The following is a 22,664-nucleotide window of genomic DNA, read 5'->3' as shown; positions in this document are numbered from 1 at the left end:
GCTTGTTTTCTTATTGTTGAGTTTTAAGAGTTCTTTGTATATTATGGATAATAGTAATTTATCAGATGTCTTTTATAAATGTTTTCTCCCAGTCCGTGTCTTGCCTTTTATTATTATTATTATTATTGTTGCTATTGTCTTTTACAGAGAAGAGGTTTTTAATTTTAGTGAAATTATATTTATTTCATGAATCATGTTTTTGGTGTTTTGTCCAAAATGGTATCACCATACCCAAGTCATCTCAGTATTATCCTATGTTATATTCTAGAAGTTTTATAATTTTGCATTTTATGTTTAGGTCTTGTGATCCATTTTGAGTTACTCTTCATGAAGGTTATAAGGTCTGTGTCTAGATTCATTACTTTTTATGTGGATGTCCAGTTCCAGCATCATCTGTTGAAGAGACTACCTTTGCTCCATTGTATTGCCTTTGTTTAAGATCAATTGACTATATTTATGTGGGTCTATGTCAGGGCTCTGTATTCTGTTCCATTCATCTATTTGTTCTTTCACAATACAACAGTGTCTTCATTACTTTAGCTTTATAGTAAAACTTGAAGTTAGATAGATTAATCCTCCAACTTTGCTCTTCTTCACTATTATTTTGGCTATTCTGGATCTTTTACTTCTCCATATAAACTTTAAAATCAGTTTGTCAATATCCATAAAATGACCTGCTGGGATTTTGATCGAGATTGCATTAAATCTAGAGATCAAGCTGGGAAGAACCAACATCTTGACAATATTGTGTCTTCCTATCCTGGAAAAATCTCTCCATTTATTTAGTTGATTTAATTCACCTGAGTTTTGTAGTTTTCCTCATAAGTTTTGTGCATATTTGTTTAATTTATACCTAAATATTTTATTTCTTAGGTGCTAATGTAAATGGTATTATGTATTAGTTTAAAAAAACACATTTTAAGAATTACTTAAAAGTTATTAGTAGGATATGTAACTTAGAACGTATTATGAGTGTTTCTAGTACCTACTCTTAGAGTACTGTTAGGTGAAACCATGAATAATTATTATAAGAGATTCTAATAACTTCTGTCCCCCTCCCCCAACACACATACACACACCACACACACACACACACACACACACACACACACACACACAAACTTTACCACTTCGACATTTCATTAATTTTGAAGGGAAAACTAGGTTTCATTTGCTGAATATAATAATCTGAAATGATATGGGCTAGAAATATTTCTTATCAGTGCTTTTGAATTTTACATATTTAAAATAATAGCTCAAAGGGGGATTTAAGCTAAACTAATTTAATATTCTCGTTTTATAGATTAAAATCTTCAGACTAAGAGATAAATAAGTCATTAGTAACAGAACTGGGTCTGAAAACTAGTGGGTTATCTTCTAGGAGAGAATACTTTTAGTTAGATTATATAAGTTTTTATTCAGAAGTTTACCTGGTAAGTTGGAATTTCAAATACACTTAAGTGTCATTTCTTGATAAACAGTATTCCAAAACAGAATATAGTAATGACTATTATAGTAGACTAGAGGCCCGATGCATGAAAGTCGTGCAAGGGGCTTGGACCTTGAAGCTGGGGCAGCTGCCTCGGCCCTCACAGCCCTGGCTTCATCTGGAAGCTAGTCCGAAAGTATGTCCGGAAGGTCGTTCATCTGTCCAGTCTAATTAGCATATTACACTTTTGTTATTAAAGATCATTTTCGATGGGGATAGGCATGTTCTTTGCCCTTGGCTGTATTAAACTATCTAAACAGGATGTCTTCAGTCCTTTCATATTCTTAAGTAAATTGGAGTCATGTGTAAACAACAACAAAGAGGAAAACATTTTATTTTCTTGGCTAACCAATTTCTACTCTTACGGAGAAACCTTAAAAATAGAACAGTGCCTATCTTTCCCACTCCTAGCCATTATCACCCTCCAAGAATAGAGCTGGGAAATGCAACTCCCAGCTGCCTAACTGGAAAGGAATCTTTAGCCTGCTTCTTGGTCCTTTCTTCTGAGTAGGCCGAGTTCTCATGGTCTGCCCTTATTTCTTCTACCTCTCCTCTGTATTTCTTAATGCTGAGCTCCGTTTTCCTTCTGAAAGTTGATTTTCATTGTAACTTGAAGAGCAGGAGTCTTTCCATCCTATAAAGTCTGCGTTGTCCCTTTCATCTTGGCCTTCCCTATGAACTAGCTTACCCTTTATCTCCTCTCTTTAAGGAAAGAACCTCATCCATAGTCCACTTTTGTTGTATCTCAAGCTAGTGGAGTAAGCTACTAACCCTATTTCTCTTACCATCACTAAATAATAATAATAGTAACACTAATATATATATATAAAGCCAGCGACCATAACGGCCATAACAACTGGTTGCTGTAACGCCCACTGTGGCCAGCGAAATGGCCCAATTAGGGGGTGGGGCCTCCCCCCTGCATGCCTGCCCCTGATCGGACTCTCCTACCCCGATCAATAGTGGGCCTACGGCCAAACGATCAGCCCTCCCCACCACCATAGGCCCACAGCCCCTCCCCTGGCCACCCCACCCCTGATCACATTCCCCACCCCAATAGGGGGCAGGGCTGACTGGTCAACCTCCTGCAGTCCCGCCACCCCACTCCTGTTCACTCCCCGACCCCAACAGGGGGTGGGGCCAACTGGCCCACCATCCACAAATCTTCCCCATGGATGGCCCCGCCCCCAGTTGCCCCCCAACCCCAATTGGGGGCAGGGCCCACTGGCCAATTGCCTGCGGCTCCTTCCCCCAGCCGGCCGGGCCCTGATAGGGTTTCTATCAGGGTGGGCTGGCCAGCCAACCTCCCGCCATCGCCTTCTCCCAAAAGACTCAGCCCTGATCTGCCCTGATTGGGGCCGGGCCAGCTGGACCCCACCCGTGCACGAATTCGTGCACTGTCTATAATAATAATAATAATAATAATAATATAGTAATAGCAGCTGCTAATTGTTGCCAAGTGCTTCCTATAATCTTTGCTGTAAATCTCATTTATTTCAACAACTTTATGGGGTAGATAATATTATACCCAAGCCATTCAAGTAGTAGGTAATAAAGCGAGAATACAAATCCAGGTAGCCTGACTCACAGCCTCTACCAGTAAACATTACTTATATAAACGAGTCAAGAATGAAAAAAAAAATCTATGTTATAAGGATGATTGTAGAACCTATTATAGCCTATTCTCTGCAACTAGATAACTTGATTATTTTATTAGTACTTGCTACCTGGTAAAAGTGCCAAATTGGTGCTGTGTTTTCTAAAGGACCCTATGTTTGAAAAAAAAAAAAAAGTAAGCCTCATTAAAATATTCCCTTTGGTCTTCACAAAGACTTTTATTTAGTGTGTTTGGTTTTTTATTTGTGTTTTCCTTCAAAACCCAGCATACACATAAAATCTGAGACTCCTTTTGTAAATTCATTCAGAATGGAGCTTCATAACCATATTCTAGTATTTCTGCTTTGCCTGCTAGAAAGCAAAAATCCATATTGGTAGCTCTCTCCTGGCAAATTTATTAAGACCTTGGTATTACATTTTGTTTACCAAGTTTCCTTCTGAGTTAATAAAAACAAATAGATCTCTCTCTTCAAAAAAGAGAAAAAAAATAATATTGTGCCTTGAGAATGTCTCTCTAAGGAGTCTCAAATTATTTTTTGGAATAAGTTAGAGAATAAATATATAAATTTCTATAATGTTAAACATTCATTTGTATAATATTGAATGAAATACTTTCCCAAAATTTCCAAATATCATTTTTTGTCTTTAAATCTGTTGCAGAGATAGGCCACATCTTTTTAAACACTTCCTTCCATCCATATTCCTTTGTTCATAATATGCCCCTTACTTGGAATGTCCACCATCATCTTTTATCTCATTCCATGTCTACATTTTCCTTTAATATATTTCCTTAAGAGGCTTCCTCTAAATGTGTTTAACCTTTAGGAACACAATCTTTTTCAGATCACTAACAAATATTTAGTGAACAAATTTCATTGTTTGGCACATTAAGATTATATAAAGACAAGGAAAGAATACAGGAAACTAGTGATTTATTAAACATCAGTATATACCAGACATATTATCTAGGTGTTTTCACTTATCGTCTCTTCTTTTTATGTATAAGAAAACTTATACATAAAGTGAATTAAAGAGATGAAAGTCGCACAGCTAGTAACCAAGTGAGGTTGGATTTATTAAACATCAGTATATACCAGACATATTACCTAGGTCTGTGGTCGGCAAACTGTGGCTCGAGAGCCACATGCGGCTCGAGAGCCACATTGGCCCCTTGAGTGTGGCTCTTCCACAAAATACCACGGCCTGGGCAAGTCTATTTTGAAGAAGTGGCGTTAGAAGAAGTTTAAGTTTAAAAAATTTGGCTCTCAAAGGAAATTTCAATCGTCGTACTGTTGATATTTGGCTCTGCTGACTAATGAGTTTGCCGACCACTGACCTAGGTGTTTTCACTTATCATCTCTTAATTCATTTTATGTATAAGAAAACTTATACATAAAGTGGATTAAAGAGATGAAAGTCGCACAGCTAGTAACAAAGTGAGGTTGGAATTAAACTAGTCAATCTGCAAATGATAGCATCCTAACTAGTTTAGAGACAATATAGTATAGTCATAACTTGGAGATACTGCAGGTTCGGTTCTAGCCACCACAATACAGTGAGCACTGCTAAAAGCAAGTCACACTCTTTTATTTGTGGAGGATCTTCAACTGGTGAAAAACGCAACATCTGCCAATTGCAATGAAGCAAAGTGCAAAAAAATGAGGAATGGCTGTATTATTGGAAAGACAATGGGGTATGACATCAACCACAAAAAGAACAGGGATGTAGTTGGTCTTCAAAAGGGAAGTGCTACCAGAGACACTGAGATTGCTAGGTTTTTAAAAACATTGTTTTTCTTTTGTGCCATTTGGTTCCAGTCTCTCTTATTGCAGACCAGAAGAAATGCCAACAGTCCCAGGGCTTCATAGTTTAGAGTTGAGAACATTCCAGAGTTGAAAATTCAGTTTTCTTTTCCTGAATTAATATCTTAAGGAGGTTGAGGAAGGACACATAGGAGACATGGCCACGGGGTTCCAATCTTGTGTATTAGGGTTATTGCCAGAAAAAGGTGGCTCACTGTAAAGTGGGTAATACCATGCCAGGTAGCATATAATGCCCTATTGATATTTAGGTCTATTTCCAAACTCACGTTTTTTGCCAATACTTTAATACAATGTATCACTGAGGAGATTTATAATGTATTAGTAATTGCAGAAATAGGACCTATACAATATAAGCAAGGAAGTACATGAAAGGGATGAAATAGTAAGAGGGATATAATCTGTTCTGAAGTAATTATCACTTTAGTTTAGGATCTTCATGAAGGCTTTCATAAAGAGGCATTTGATCTGGACGTTGAAAGATAAGCTCATTTTAGAAATAAATAAATACTTTCAAAGTAGAGTAATCAATATAAACAAAAGTGAGAATAAATGAAGCAAAGTAACTATGAGGAGACCAATCTAAACGAGTGCCCCGGATTCAAATCCTGATGCTTCTGATTATAAAACCCATGTTTCCATTGCACTTGACCCTAAACAGTGTATAGAATAAGCACTAAGTAAAATGCTCTGGAAGGTGGAGGCAGATCAGCTTAGCAGCCCTATAAAAGTATATGTGTACAATTAAAGGGCCTAAGGTAGTAGCATTAAGGAAAAATGGTATGGCTGTGAGAAAAAAAATGTAATCGAAATGCAAAGACTGTGAAAAATAAATAGGTTAGAACAAATACATTAGAGGAATGTTTAGTGTTACTGACTGATCTAGGAAAATATCATTTATTTTACAGGGATATTATTTGTTCTAACAGGGTTAAGGCGATAGAGAGCAATCTTTTTTTTTTTTTTATAATATATTTTATTGATTTTTTACAGAGAGGAAGGGAGAGGGACAGAGAGCTAGAAACATCGATGAGAGAGAAACATCGACCAGCTGCCTCCTGCACACCCCCTACCGGGGATGTGCCCGCAACCAATGTACATGCCCTTGACCGGAATCGAACCTGGGACCTTTCAGTCCGCAGACCGATGCTCTATCCACTGAGCCAAACCGGTTTCGGCTAGAGAGCAATCTTAATTGAAATATACTGAGACATGGAAATTGGTAAAAAGTCAGAACTAGAGATTTGGGAGCAAGGTGTGAAACTTAGTGAGCTTTCAAAGGCTACAGGTGCAAAAAAAAAATGTGAGTGGTGGACTAAAACTTATGAATAATCACACAGTTAGTATGAAATAGAGGTGGAATTTTGGTTTTACTGCTAATGTGTTGCTTGCCATCATTTTCTGTTTTGTGTTTTCTGTATAGTCTCTCTAAGTAGACTATGCATACCTTCAAGCTGCCATTAGATTTAATAGTTGTATATGCTGGGCTCAAAGTACATACTTAAAAAACACATATTTTCATCAGTTATTTTAATACTTCTTAGATTATGATGCTCATTGTAACTTTAATGATATGTTTAAAGAATTCTAATTTGTTAAAATGTGATACCCAAATATATCAATTATATCTTATGATTTCCTTTGCCTCAAAACCCACTACTTCATCTAATAACCTTGGCCACATATTAGAAAAGACTACCTGTGAAACATTTTAAATGGTCCATAGCTTGTCTGTATTGAAAGTAGTACGTGTTAATGGAAGAGCAGATAATCTAAAACATTTCAGAATTAGTGTATAATATACTTATACTTTTGATCTGTAGTATCTTTGATATCTTAATAGGTTGAAAATGAAAAATATGAACCATGTATTTGCAGACAGTCTATAGCACTGATTTCTAAATTTGCAAGTAGGGTATTAATTAATGGCCAAAGTTTATTCTTTTTATGTATCATAATATTGGTACATTGGAATTAGAATTTTTTTTGATCCAGTACTAGAGATACCTTAGGTTTGTCAGCATATGATTGAACTCACTCCTTACCACTGCAAAATCACAGTTTCTGTTCTGCCCATCCCCACCCCACCTCCAAGCTTCTATTAGTTTCATATAGGTAGAAGTAGCTTGGGGCTTAACATAATATCCATTTATACCCACTTTGTATACATCTCAAGGCACTATAGACTCAGTGAAAGATAACTAATGTCTGTATTTTAATAAACTGTATTTTTGATATTTCTCTTGTTTTCTCATTTACAGGGAGTTGATTTTCATATGGAGTAAACTTCAGCTTAAGTCTAATCCTTCAAAACAAGTTTTTGTAGATCAATGCTACCAGCTTTTAAGAACAGCAACTAATGTGAGAGTCATATTTCCTTTCATGAAAATCATTAAAGATGAGGTAAATAGGATATATTTACCCCTTCATTTCAAATGAAATTTAAATGACAATTCACTGAATCTTGAATGTCTTATGACAGAATTTGATTATAAATTTGAAGAGGAGGATATAATTAAATAAGTTTGTCACTTTTGTAGAGTTTTAACTAATTTGTAGGCAGATTTTACATATCTATAGGCAATACCTGCTCACTGTTATAAAGACATACAGTTCAGCCCTAGCAGATTAGGCTCAGTGGATAGAGCATTGCCTGCAGACTGAAGGGTTCTGGTTCAAATCCGGTCAAGGGCACATGCCTGGGTTGCAGGCTCAATCCCCAGTAGGAGGCATGCAGGAGGCAGCCAGTCAATGATTCTCATCATTGATGTTTTTATCTCTCTCTCTCCCTTCTCCTTGCCTCTCTGAAATCAATAAAAATATATTTTTTAAAAATACAGTTCGTAGTTTTAAGTCTGGTGTTTAGGTGAAAAGAAACCATGAATACGAGGCATTTTTGAAACTTAAGGACACATTTTTAAAGTGCTTATTTTAGGTAATAGTATAAATCCATTATCTGTTTTTAAAAATAGTTGTAAAGCAAGTTTTTGATGGGTCACTTGCAAGTGAGTACAATTCTGCATGACTGGTGTAGACATGAAAGTAGATCCTGCAAAATCCCTTAACTTTCCCCTTCAATTATTAACAAGTTTGAATACAGAGATAGAAAAAATAAAGCTACACTACTTTTTTTTTTTGGGGGGGGGGGGTTAATCCTCAGCTTAGGATATATTTCTATTGATTTTGAGAGAGACTGGAAGAGAGGGGGAGAGACAGAGAGAGAGAGAAACAATGATGTGGGAGAGACATATTGATTGGCTGCCTCCTGCATATGCCTGACCAGGGCTGGGGATCCATCTTGCAATGGAGGCCGTGCCCTTGACTGCATTCAAACCCGGGACCCTTCAGTGCTCGGGCCACTGAGTCAAACTGGCCAGGGCTGCCCTACATTTTAACTGAATCTTTATGTGGGTTCATTTTAAATGTATAAGGAGGCATCCATTAAATAATATATATTTTTCTTATATATTTATGCATTTATCACATCACTCATTAGATGTATAACCATGTAGTGATCATATTCCCATGACATGAAGTTGGCAGCATTATATCAGAGGTGTGTTTTTGTTTTGTTTCCTATTTATTTTGCTAACGGCTTTAATAGCTTCACCATTAAATAGTGAAATGTAATTCAAATGCATTGTTAAAGTTAACCTCTCTCCTTAACAAGGAGGAAAAAAACCCCAAAGTATGCTATAGAATGCTTACCAATATTTAAAGTGCATCAGAGTCACCTGTAAAACATTTCTAAAAATAAAGATGTATCTGTATTTTTTTACATGATTCTCATTTGCATAAAAAATTAAGAGACTTTGTTAAAGAAAGTTTATAATATAGGTGAAGTTCAGCCAGTTATCATAAAGCTTTCTTATTTTCACAAGTCTGGTCAACCTAAGAATACATTATACTAGTAAGAGGAAAAATTCTCAAAGATGAAATCAGTATTAAAAATGTGCTTAATTGTTTACACTTTTAATGTAAAAGTTGTCCTAAAAAGGTTTTTATTAATGGAATAGGTCACTCACATGCCTCTGTGCTGTGAAAAGAGGCACAGACAATGCTGTATGAGTTCAGGAGACATTACAGATAGCATATCTGAAAGGCTTCACAGAGGAAGATGCTTTCAGCTGTGTTTTGAATGATTGAGGAGGATAATACTAATGTTTGTATTTTAGAGCACTTTTGCCTCATTTTATTATTTGTTTCTCACAACTGTCCAGTGACATTAATAGTGTAGTAGAGAAACCTGGGGAGAGTGTGTAGAAGATGAAATTAATCAGAGGGACTGCAGGAGTTAGGGGTGGGTTTGGCTGGAGATCTTGAAGGGACTTGAAGGCTACACTAAAAGTTGGAACTTAAGTCTGTAAATATATTGGAATTGTTACAGGATTTGGGGTAAAGAAATGTCCTGTTCCCTTTTGTCCTTTTACAATGAAATTTTTAAACTTAGGCAACTGGGTACATTATAACTTCATTTGAAGAAAGAGGAGGAATTCTGTTTGGAAGCAGTGAATTTTGAATTTGTTCTATTTGGAAAATCTAGGTGGGAATATCTAATTGTAATAGATACTTAGCAAAAAGCAATTCTTTTCGAATTCAGAAAAGAATTTCAAGCTGGAAATGATGGATTGATAGGAGAAAACTAAATTTAGTGGAATAGATCTGATCCCATTCACTCTGTAAACATTTACTCAAAGGTCACTATATGCCAACTTCTATGCTAACCATAGGAAGATATATATATAAAAAAAAGAGATACTGTATTATTTAGGAATTCAAAACGATTCCTAGGAATTTAAGAATTCAAAGTCAGAGGCATGGGCACACACAAATTGTTATGAAACAATATATACATGCTTTTTAGAAATAAATATAAGTTATTCTCAGTGGAAAGAATGGGAAATGTTTAACTCTACCCCAGGGCAGGGGCCAGAAAGCATGGTGAGAAAAACTTTCAGAGTAGAACTGATTCTCAAAGAATGAATTGGAGATGGGTAGGAATTTACCAACTATATAAAGTGGGAATATGATGTGAAAGTTAAGGTCTGCTTATGGAACTGTAAGTAGTTAGACAGGGTTACATAGCATTTAAAGGATTAAGAGGACGTGAGCATGGTAAGGTAGTCTTCCTCTCTGTCATCTATAATATACCATATGCAGGCAGTATGATGTACACATACACAAACTAAAGTTTTAAAGACATATCACTTTTGTACTTCTTTCTATTCAAACAAGCATTTTGATAACTCTAACAGTGTTATTTATAGCTTGAATTAGGGTGGGCAGACAACAGATTCCCAAGTAAAAGCTGATGTAGTTATCTTTGAGAAGTAAACATTTCAAAGCTTGAATAATTTGCAGATAACTTCCAGTAGGTTCATTATTTTGATACCTTATTAGATTTGGAAAGATTGTAATTGCCCTTTCCATGTGGCCTATACTTCTCCCCTTATTTGGATAAATAATACTTAAGTAACAGAAGTAATATTATCCAGTTCAGCTTTATGAAAGAGTTTCCATAAGCAGTTCTTTTTGAAAAATTTTCTAGTTATTTTTTAAGATCAAAATTTGATAAATGTGTTTAAATATATATAATGTAATCCTTCTGCCACAGAATGTGAGGTTAGTACCTAAAATAAACAGGATCTAGATTTATAAGAAACTTTACTCCTCATAAGTTTATGAAGCACTTTGTATTTTAAATCACCATAAGGTTATGAAACATTTTGTATTATGATTAACTAGAGGCCCGGTGCACGAAATTGGTACACTTGGGGACGGGGTGTCCCTCAGCCCAGCCTGCGCCCTCTTGCAGTCCCGGAGCCCTCGGGGGATGTCTGACTGATGGCTTAGGCCCGCTCCCCGTGGGCCATCAGTTGGAGATCCTTAGCGCTGCTGCGGAGGCAGGAGAGGCTCCCTCCACCACCACTGCACTTGCCAGCTGTAAGCCTGGCTTCCGGTTGAGCAGCGCTCCCCCTGTGGGAGCGCACTGACCACTAGAGGGCAGCTCCTGCGTTGAGCACCTGCCCCCTGGTGGTCAGTGCGCATCATAGCAACCAGTTGTTCCGCTGTTCGGTCGATTTGCATATTAGCCTTTTATTATATAGGATAGGTCTTAACAAACTTAAAAATTAAATAAATTGGAAGTGAAAATGCTATCTTTTCCAAATTATTCTCAAGTTTAAAAAGATTTAAGGCTACCCATTAAGGAAAATTGTACATTTGAAATACTGTGTTTATTTAGCTTTCATTTCAGAGTTATCATTTAAAAAGATAAACTAGTTTGTGTAATATTTAAAAGGTATTTAGTAGTAATATTTTTTTCTTTTTATACAGGTTGAAGAAGAAGGCTTACAAATTTGTGTTGAAATATGTGGTTGTGCTCTACAACTAGACCTTCATGATGATCCCAAAACTAAGTGTCTAATTTATAAAACAATCGCACATTTCTTGCCAAATGATTTGGAAATCCTCAGGATTTGTGCACTCTCAATATTTTTTCTTGAGCGCTCCTTGGAAGCTTATCACACTGTTGAAGAGCTTTACAAATGTCCAGATGAAGAATATAATGAAGGCACCAGTAGTGTTCAAAATCGTGTTCGTTTTGAATTACTTCCTATTTTGAAAAAGGGATTGTTTTTTGATCCTGAATTCTGGAACTTCGTAATGATTAAGAAAAACTGTGTAGCATTACTGAGTGATAAATCAGCAATCAAATTTCTAAATGAAAATACACTGGAAAATTCTATAGGTAATCTGAAAAAGACAGTGGAACAGAAAGGTTTAGATGAAGGTGTTGATTCTTTTATAGATCAGAGCACTGGAGAGCTTGATCCTGATGATATATCTGGTGTACAACCTAAAGGCCATGTTAACACAAAGAAAAACCTTACTGCTTTTAACACTTCTAAAGTAGACCACAGTGTCCCAAGGCATCGGTGTATGTTATGTAACAAGGAATTTCTAGGCGGTCACATTGTGAGGCATGCCCAGGCTCATCAGAAAAAGGGCAGTTTTTCCTGTGTAATATGTGGTAGGAAATTTAGAAACAGAGGACTTATGCAGAAGCATTTAAAGAATCATGTTAAAAAAATACAAAGACATCAAATTGCTGTAGCTCAACAGGAGGATCAGGAAACTCCTGCTTTGGAAGAAATAAACTTTTCTAATTCTTCAATTTCATTTGAAAACGGGGATTTTTATAATAAAGATTTGGAAATACCAACTATTAATACTTCCAATGATGGAAACGAAGAAGTCATCCCTCAGCATGTGGCTGAATTCACTGAAATTCCCATAAGTGTGTCAGAAGATGTCATTGAAAACATTGAAAATGGCAGTCCTGACACTTATATAAATAACGTATTGGAACCTTTACCTGTATGTGAGGATGACTATGAGGAGGAAGAGGAGGAAGAAGGTGATTATGAAGAAGATGATTATGACCTGAATCAAGAAACTCCAGCACTTCATAAAATTAATGGAAGTTTATGCCATCCAAAAGACATATATGATATAGATCAAAAAGGAAACTTTAAGTGCCCTGCTCTTGGTTGTGTCAGGATATTTAAAAGAATTGGATTTCTCAATAAACATGCAAGGACTGCACATCCAACTGACTTAAATGTGCGGCAAACGGTAATGAAGTGGAGCAAAGGAAAATGCAAATTTTGTCAAAGGCAGTTTGAAGATTCTCAGCATTTTATAGATCACCTTAATAGACACAGCTATCCAAATGTGTATTTTTGTTTGCATTTTAATTGCAATGAGTCATTTAAGCTGCCATTCCAGCTTGCTCAGCACACAAAAAGTCACAGGATATTTCAGGCCCAGTGTAGTTTTCCAGAATGCCATGAGCTTTTTGAAGATCTTCCTTTGCTATATGAACATGAAGCTCAGCACTATTTAAGTAAAACACCGGAATCATCTGCACAACCAAGAGAAGCAACTGCTTGGGATGTTCTTACAGACTCAAATAATAGTTATCAGGAAAAAGACTCATCTAGTAATGAGAAACAAGCTATTAGCCTTCCAGTTTTTACTAGCAAATCAAGGAAAGATTCTACAGAACCAAAGACATGTATAGAAAGTATGGAAAAGAAGACAGACAATTTAGTTCAGAATGGAAATGAACATTCTGATGACACTGTTTCTGATATAAGCTTGACAGACCAAAAGATGCCTGACCTAGAGCCAAATTCTGAAAATAATTGTAGTATTATTGATTTAGTCAATGGACACAGTGGAATAGAACAGACACCTTTAGTTTCATCAGGTTCTACTTTGAAAATTGATACAAATAGAATCAGAACAGAAAATGGTTCCATTTTACCCAATGTTGTACCACAAGAACACAGTACCCTGCCCGTATCTCAGGCACCATCCAAACCAAATCTGACAAGTGAACATACTTCATATGGCTTAATTTTATCAAAGCCATATGTCAGACCATTGCCTCCCAGTTACCTTGATGAACGGTACCTTAGTATGCCAAAACGCAGAAAATTTCTGACTGATAGGATAGATGCCTGTTCTGATCAAGATAACATTTGTAAAAAATCAGTGAAAAGATTAAGATGTGGCAAATGCCTGACCACCTACTGTAATGCAGAAGCACTTGAGGCTCACCGTGCACAAAAGAAATGTCAGGCACTCTTTGGATTTGATTCAGATGATGAAAGTAAGTCTTCTATCTTCTCAGTAGGAATATCTATAGAAATAGAAAATGCCATAGGTCAGTGGTCGGCAAACACATTAGTCAACAGAGCCAAATATCAATAGTACAACGATTGAAATTTCTTTTGAGAGCCAAATTTTTTAAACTTAAACTTCTTCTAACGCCACTTCTTCAAAATAGACTTGCCCAGGCCGTGGTATTTTGTGGAAGAGCCACACTCAAGGGGCCAAAGAGCCACATGTGGCTCGCGAGCTGCAGTTTGCTGACCACGGCCATAGGTCTTTAAAGTTAAATTAACATTTGTATAGCATCCTATATAATAAAACCATAATATGCAAATTGACTGAACAGTGGAATGCAGGGGTCGGAGCCAGCAAGCGGGCGGGGGGCGGGGGGGGGGGGGGCGCAAGCAGGCAGCCCCTGACCAGCCAAGGCTTGTGCCAGCAGGCAGAGGGAGGGAACAGTGATGGAGGGTGGGGGGCAACCAGCAGCGGCGGAGGGGTGATGTGGGGGGGCTGGCACCATCCCCTGATGGGCATGTCTGGTCGCCTCCCACAGAGGGAGGCTGGGCGGCAATGGCAGGGTGATGGGGGCGGCGCTGTCCCCTAATCGGCCCTGGCAGCGACAGCATAATGGCAGGGTGATGGGGCGGTGCAGTCCCGATCACCTATCCGGTCACCTCCTGCAGAGGGAGGCCTGGTGGCAGCAGAAGGGGGATGGGGGTGGTGCTGTCCCCCGATTGGCTGGCCCAATCGCCTCCCGCAGAGGACATCCCCTGAGGACTCCCGGACTGTGAGAGGGTGCAGGCGGGGGCTAAGGGACGCCCCCCGCCTCAGTGCACAAATTTTCATGCACTGGGCCTCTAGTGGATAATAAAGCACTAACTATACATTATTCCCTTTAGTCCATACAACCATTATGAGGTGTTATCACTACTCATGTTTTATAGATCAAACTCAAATTCACAAAGTTAAGTAATTTGCATAGGCACAGGCCTATGAAATTGTGGGAGCCAGAACTTGTACACAGGCTTTCCATACTCTTTGATCATTTTCACTGTATCTGAAGCTTTTCTTCATTCTAGGTTTCATGTACTTAAGGTTCTAGAAACAAAGTAATTATGATGGAAGTGTTTTTCATCTGCATGCTAGAATATAAACCAAGTGAAACTAAGCCTCTTTACAAAAACAATTTAAAAGAATCAGAAAATAAATGAAAAACAAAAATGAGCAGAAGAACTTGCCTGTCTTTTTACCGCTATCAATATTCTTTGAATGTGTAAGGGTGTAAATAAACAGGAATCTGACTTAGAGTTCCAGTTGAACATCTATAAAATTTGAATTAATAGACATGTTTTGTTTTACAGGTGCCTGATAAAAATGTTTCAGAAAGATCTGTCGATCAAGCAGTAGTGTGAAAAAAGCACTACAAGAAAATGCATCATCAGTTTGCTATTTCCCTGACGGCCTTAATTTTAGAGTGGTCTCAGATTAAAGACAAAGCACATTGTCTAGAATGAACTCACAGAGATGTGCTAGTTCAGATTCCAAAAGGGTTATTACAAAACTCCCAAAGTACCAGTTATCCAGAAAACCACATTTTAAAAAAAAGTTAATGAGATTAATAGCAGCATGTTCAGTTTCGCTTAAGTGAGAAACTTGTTCAGGCAACTAGTTAGAAAAAGAAACCAGCTATGGCCTTACAGAAAGGGAGTTAACCCATTTAAAAAGGGGGAGGGGTTGGTTTACAATAAACAACGTATTCTACAAATGGGATGGTTTTCTTGTCATGTATAATCAGATTTTGACCTCCCTTCTGATCAAACATGGCTTAAGGAATCACTACTAGGTTTATTATAATTTAGAAACTGATACATGAAAATATAACTTGATTTATCACTGTTCTATCCATAAAAGATTGTAACTTGTTTCCAGATGATTGAATAAACAGGTCAAAGTTCAATGTATGGCATGCCAGTATTTAAATTAAAAAACAAAAGGCAAAACAGTGCTTTGTTGGAACCTTCCACTTTCCATTTTTGTAATACCAATGAATTATAAAGGCAGCAGTGTCAATTAAATAGAAAAAGTACCATAGATGACTTTGGGGATAGATGGGAGGAATCTTAAGACCATTAAAGGCTATCTAGTTGATGGAAAACACTGAATTGCAAATTCCTCAATGTGAATAATGGTATAAGCACACTGGGATATTTCTATTTGTATATAGAGTAGTGTTAGGACATTGCTTGATGATTCATAGTAAGGTCCTTTAGACATTAATGTGAGTTATCTAAGTACAGTCCTATAAAAACTGGCTGTAAAAATATGTAAGCTAAGAATCAGGTCAAGAATTCATTGGTTTTATTCATTTAGAAGAGTTAGTTATAAAATAAGCCATACTACTCATGCTTTCTTATTTATTAGCGATAGATTTGGTCTGATTAATAATTTTTATATATATATGAAAGGAAATATTTACATAAGAATTTGCACAGCAAGAACACAGTAAGATATATTGATGCATTTATTTTCCTTGATGACCAGTAATTTTCCTAAGGAAGATTTTAACTTAATAAATTGTTAAGACAAAATATGTTTTAAAAAATACCCTCTCAGATGTGTTCTACTTGTACATTCTCTAAAAGAGGAAGGTTAAAGACCTTTTACCTAATAAGTGTTAATCTATAGTAGGGATAAAATGAACAAAAATGCAAAGGCAAATTCTTCAAAAACTGGGCTAGTAATGTACCACTGTCCAGTATTTCAACTGACACATTTTTGTTCAAAGCAGATAATCTGATCAAAGCCTACTATATCCATATATTTTGAATATTAAACTTTGGCATATTAAAGTTTCTTGAATGAAGTTACCAAGCAAGTGGGACATTTCTTGCAGGGCATCATCCAGACTATTGAATTAAGATTTCCAAGTCACAATAGATCATGGTAGGTCAGATATCTAAAAAATTTCCCAATTTTATTAGATTAGTTGTCATGTGCATTCACTACTTTACAATTGACAGTCCATTCCAATAAAATTTAGGTTTTTTGGTTTTGTTTTTATTTTTATTGTAGCCTACATTAGGCTGTGGAATTTACATTTAAATTGCATAAGTAAACACAAATCAGTTAGATTTTTTAATTCTTTAAGGTCAACTTAAAATGTTTTCCATACCCCCTGACATTAAAAATATAATACTTGAGATCTATTTCAGTTTAGTCTAAAATAATCATGTAATTAAAAGTCTGTTTGGAAACTAGTTCATTTGGACAATAAAGTTACTTTTGAAATATAATTTCTGCTTCATTTTCTGGAAGTTTAAAATTATACTTAACATTTTTAACTCTTTAATTTTTTGTAAGTTGAAACTATCATGTCTACAAATTATTTTCATTCATTCTGCAGTTCATACCAAGATGTTTTTAAATATATCACATACATTATTTTATGTCTTTGAGGTTTTATTTCTATTATGTTTACTAAGGGAAAACTTTTGGAGACAGATCAAATTGGTTTATACATAAATCAAGGAATGTCTTATAAAATTCTATTTGAACACACTGTTCTAACTCTTTATATACTTCTCAAATAATTGTTATTGAAAGAATGTGTACATTTTATGTATGTTTTATAAAACACAAACTTATATCATTTTGCTTGTAGAGGATGCAAAACTTCCAACAATTCTAATTTGGGATCCAGAAGAAAAGGAAGCTTTCTTCTTCCTCAGTTTATTCTCTTTCTTTTTTACTCCTTCTGTTTTGAGGATGTGTTTATCTTACATGGACCAAGTTTCAATCCTATGTTTTTAAATAAAAAAAAAAAGCCTTCAAAACATTAAATACTAACTTTCTACTATGTTTCAGTAAGGTCAAGAAAATAGCAAATCTGAATTTTTGCTGCTCAGATATTATGGGAGAGGTAAAAAAGGAATCTCCGTGGACAAGGACACTGGTACTTTGGGCTTTTAGCCATATTCGTTTTTTTAAAACCACCAATTATATAATGAGTAGATAATTTATAACATTGAACTTGTGATTCTTCTAAAATCACACTTGAAGGTTCAGCCGTACTCCTTTTGTGTTTGGTTTAAACTGTTGTATGGATGAAATACCTAAAAGGGATGATAGTGTTTATTTTTTAATTTATTTGGTACTGTAAAACACCTTTTCAGAATGACTAAATGCTGCATATGCATTTTGGAATTGTTAATATGTGAAAGATATTACAGATTCAGCAAGAAAGGAATTTGTGCTTCCTTGTTGAACATTAAATTATTTTACTTTGCATTTTATAAGAGTACAAATTAAAACTGAGCCATTGAACTGCAATAAATCAACAATAGTGTCTCATTTCAAGAAGTTTTTTGTACTGTACATAGATTTGTTCAATAAAACATTGTTCTTATTGGTAATGAAGTGTTCATTTTTTTAAGCTGATTTATTTTTAAATATATTTTTATTGATTTCAGAGGGAAAGGCAGAGAGAGATAGAAACATCAATGATGTGAGAGAATCATTGATCAGCTGCCTCCTGCACACCCTCTACTGAGGATCAAGCCTGAAATTAGGGCATGTGTACTGACTGGGAATAGAACCACTGAGTCACACTGGCTGGGCTGAAGTGTTCATTTGTATGTGACACAACGCTTCAAAAGGAATTAGGCTTAATATATATATATATATATATATATATATATATATATATATATATGATAGAAATTTCTTAATGTAAATATATAAAATAAGAAATTTCTATTATGTCTTATAAGAGAATGAGGTATTTCAGTTCATATCATATTTAGATTATTGAGTGATTTTAAAAATATAGAAAAAAAGAAAAATCTAGAAGTTTAATTAAGTAGATCTTTATAGAAATTATTTTAACTAATGTCCACATGCAGGAATTACACATTGATAGAATGCTGGTTACTGAAGTCATTTCAAGTAAATGGTAGGTGGAAGACAACTATCAGAAGCAAGACTGGATGGATTTGTTTATGTTGGTAATTCTTCAAAGATGAAGTGCCTTTGCTGGAACTTAAACAAAACAAAACAAAAAAACACACAAAAACTGAAGTCATTTGGAAGTAGGATGTAAATAATGATGAAAATTACCACCTACAAAAACATTTCAATGGGAAAATGTCTAAGCCAATTAATCTGTGTCTAAAAGTGAGAGCTCCTACATTTTTGGTTCACTAACAAAGGAAAACCCCTTACACTTTGCTATAACTTGCAACTGGAGAAAAATGGGCCTGATGTAGAAAGAGGACCTCTTTAATGTGATGAGATAGTACTGCAAATGAAAGAACATTTGTATACTGTGTTAAGTACACTGTTTTGTACATATTACAAATGTTATGCTTTGAAAAACACCATGAGAAAGTTATTAAAGCATTATAGAGTTGAGATCTAGAATTCTCAGTCTATGATTTATGATTATATTAAATAAATGCTTTGAGGTATTTAGGTAAAATTACTGGGGCTATCTACACTTTAAAGTAGATAGTACCTTTAAATAGGTTGTTTTTCATAGCATAAGATCCATACTAATTTCAAGAACCAACTGATAACAGAGACAAGTTTTGGCTCTACATCAAGATTTGAAATGGAGGCAATCCACAGTACATGGAATAAAAAAGTGCAAGAGAAGTTCATGCCTTGCCTTACTTATGGGTCCAACATACGGGAGAAGAAATGGTTTCTTGTTTTACTAAATTACTGTGTACAAACTACTTTACACGTGTAACTCCTAATTGTTAAAACAACGATAAGAACACTGCTTTTTAGAAACAACGGTTCAGAAAGGTTAAATAATTTGACTAAAGTCATACAGCCAATAAATAGGTGGAATTGCAAAATCAGATGTGTCCTAAAACCATAATGCCATACAGTTTCCATTCTGCCATGCTGTTTTCCCTGCAAATATAGATCATGAGTGGATCTAATACATTCAAATTGAGAGGGCTAGCCTTGCCCGAGGATCAGTGATTTCAGAGACAAAGGATGAAGTCAGCTACAGACAGCTATTTGATGTTATTTTTTTAAATTAAATCTTTATTGTTCAGATTATTACAGTTGTTCCTTTTTTCCCACCCATAGTTCCCCTCCACCAGGTTCCCACCCCACTGCATGCCAACCACCCCTCACTGTCCTCATCCATCAGTGTATGATTTTTGTCCAGTCTCTTCCCACACCTCCACACCTCTTTCCCCCTGAGGATTGTCAGCCCACTCCCTTTCTATGCCCCTGATTCTGTTATATTCACCAGATTATTCTGTTCATCAGATTTTTTATTCACTTAATTTTTAGATTCACTTGATACGTATTTGTTGTTCATAATTTTTATTTTTACCTTTTTCTTCTTCTTCCTCTTAAAGAATACCTTTCAGCATTTCATATAATACTGGTTTGGCGGTGATGAACTCCTTTAGCTTTTTCTTATCTGTGAAGCTCGTTATCTGACCTTCAATTCTGAATGATAGCTTTGATGGGTAGAGTAACCTTGGTTGTAGGTTCTTGCTATTCATCACTTCGAATATTTCTTGCCACTTCCATCTGGCTTGCATAGTTTCTGTTGAGAAATCAGCTGACAATCGTATGGGCACTCCCTTGTGGGTAATTAACTGTTTTTCTCTTGCTGCTTTTAATATTCTCTTTGTCTTTTGCCCTTGGCATTCTAATTATGATGTGTCTTGGTGTGATCCTCTTTGGATTCCTTTTGTTTGTGGTTCTCTGTGCTTCCTGGACTTGTAAGTCTATTTCTTTCACCAGGTGGGGGAAGTTTTCTGTCATTATTTCTTCAAATAGGTTTTCAGTATCTTGCTCTCTCTCTTCTTCTGGCACCCCCATAATTCGGATGTTGGTATGCTTAAAGTTGTCCCAGAGGCTCCTTACACTGTCTTCATATTTTTGGATTCTTCTTTTTTCTTTTCCGGTTTGGTGTTTTTGTTTCTTTGTATTTCAAATCTTTGACTTGATTCTTGCGATCCTCTAGTCTGCCGTTGGATCTCTGTATATTATTCTTTATTTCAGTCAGTGTATGCTTAATTTCTAGTTGGTCCCTTTTCATATCCTCGAGGGTCTCACTAAATTTATCGGCCTTTTCTAGAAAATTCTTGAAAAACCTTATAACCATGGTTTTGAACTCTATATCCAGTAGTTTTCTTTCCTCCATTTCTTTCATTTGTGACCTGTTTGTCTCTGCATTTTGGCTGCTTCCCTGAGATGATAGAGTGGCTTTGTGTGCTAGGTGTCCTATAGGGCCCAGTGGCTCAGCCTCCCCAGTTACCTGAGGTGGACACTCTTGGTGCACCCCTTTGTGGGCTGTGTGCACAGTCTTGTTGTAGTTAAGCCTTGATTGTTGTTGGTATCACTGGGAGGAATTGACCTCCAGGCCAATTGGCTGTGAGGATCAGCCGTGTCTATGCTGGGAGAACTTCTGTGCTGGAGACACCCTTATGAGGCAAGACTTGCTTCAGTGGGGCTTTGGTGCTGAGTCTGCACCCTGAGTGTGTCCCTTATGGATCTGAGGAGTTGTAATCTGGATGGTCCTACTCTGACCCCTGGGTACACTGGCTATTGGATCTCCAAGGAGGTGCTAATTTAGCCTCTGCCTGAGGCCACCCAGCAGGAGCTATGGAGAGATCTGCAGATTCCTCATCTTTGTTTGGGTTTTGGAGGTGCCCATATGAGGACCAGCTGTGAAGCAATGCAAGCTGTTGTGGGGCCTTGGGCCTTCTTTTGGATGTTCTGGGTCTCGCAAACAGTAATGGCTTCCCGTCAGCACTGTCGTAAGAGGCCCTGGGGTATCCCTTGGTAATCACTTCAAGCACCTCTGAGAGAAAGCCGCCCTCGAGTTCTGCCTGCTGCCAGACAGTCCAGTTTCTCCCCATATGAGTCTGGGTCCCCAGTGTCTCTCCCAGAACTGGAATTCAGAGGAGTCAGGAGCTTGTGTCTCCCTGTGCATTGAAAAAGCCAGCCGAGTGCTCAGTTGCCAGCCCTCTCCTCTCGCGTGCCTCTGTATCTCTGCACTTTACTTCCACAGCTCCTCTGAGTCTCAGTGTACTTTTCTCTTCCCTTCTAGTTTAGAATTTCCACTTAGCCAGCCTTCCTGTGGTTCTGGATGATGTCCGTTTTGTCTTTTAGTTGTAGTTTTGAAGTGGTTGTGCGAGGCAGCAAGTTCAGGTGTTTACCTATGCTGCCATCTTGGTTTCTCCTGATGTTTTATTCTCTTCTACCACAGTGTGGTCTCCAAAGCAGCAGAATCTCAGAACTTGTTAGAAATGCTAAATTTTGGTCAGGTGAGGGATCAATCTGTTTTTTGAGAAGTCCTCCAGATGATTCTGATACACACTAAGATTTGAAAACTGCAGATCTAAAGCAACAATGTTCTTCATATCTCCCTAGAGGAGGTAAACTATTTTCCCTTAAATTCAGTCTTTTCAGAAGCTCAGTTTCCAGGAAATTTGAAGAAGTACTTAACTACTTTGGGGTGAATGGATATTTTAATAGTATAATCTAATATCCCAAACCACTCTAATCTAGGAAACTTTTCTTTCCTCAAAACCATTCAGTAAGTAAAACTGCCAGAATATGATTTAATGGAAACAGCCCATAGAGGTGTGGGGATCAGGCTCAATTCCCAATAGGGGGTGTGCAGGAGGCAGCCAATTGATGTTATGTTTTGATATCGATGTTTCTCTCCCTCAAGATCAATTTTTTTAAAAATCTTAAAAAACAAAAACAAAAAACAGCAAGGGAACCACTGTGATGAGACTAGAGTGAGAGAATAACTGGAAATGAAGACAGAAAGGTAAAATATAAAAGCCAAAGTTTATAATGGCAGGCAAGGCTCTATCTAATACAGTAGCCACTAGCCACATGTGGCTATGAAAATATAATTAAAATTCAAATAAAACAAAATTGAGTTCCTCAGTTCTATTAGCCACATTACACAAGCTCAACAGCCACATGTGGCTGATGGTTCTTGTATTGGACAAAACAAATATAGAACATTCACATAATCTTAGAAAGCACTTTGGACAGATGGTTCT

The 22,664-nt window shown here is 36.7% G+C and overlaps 1 protein-coding gene across 2 annotated transcripts in view; it reads left to right on the top strand.

Moving 5' to 3' along the window:
- Positions 1-18,172, top strand: part of ZNF654 (zinc finger protein 654) — a 118,341-nt gene extending 100,169 nt beyond the window's left edge. Inside the window, exons 6-8 of one of the 2 annotated variants that reach the window (XM_079766653.1) lie at positions 7,188-7,329; positions 11,263-13,606; positions 14,970-18,172. In XM_079766653.1, the coding sequence (XP_079622779.1) occupies positions 7,188-7,329; positions 11,263-13,606; positions 14,970-14,977 (2,494 nt within the window). In that variant the 3' untranslated portion in view covers positions 14,978-18,172. The remainder of the gene's footprint in view (positions 1-7,187; positions 7,330-11,262; positions 13,607-14,969) is intronic. The other variant, XM_079766652.1, reaches the window with a different exon arrangement.
- Positions 18,173-22,664: the final 4,492 nt, after the last annotated feature.

The sequence above is a fragment of the Cnephaeus nilssonii genome, assembly GCF_951640355.1.
Source record: "Cnephaeus nilssonii genome assembly, chromosome: 3".
Classification (NCBI taxonomy): Eukaryota; Metazoa; Chordata; class Mammalia; order Chiroptera; family Vespertilionidae; genus Cnephaeus; species Cnephaeus nilssonii.
Note: the sequence above shows the minus strand (reverse complement) of the source record. Positions and strands in the feature narration are given on the sequence as shown.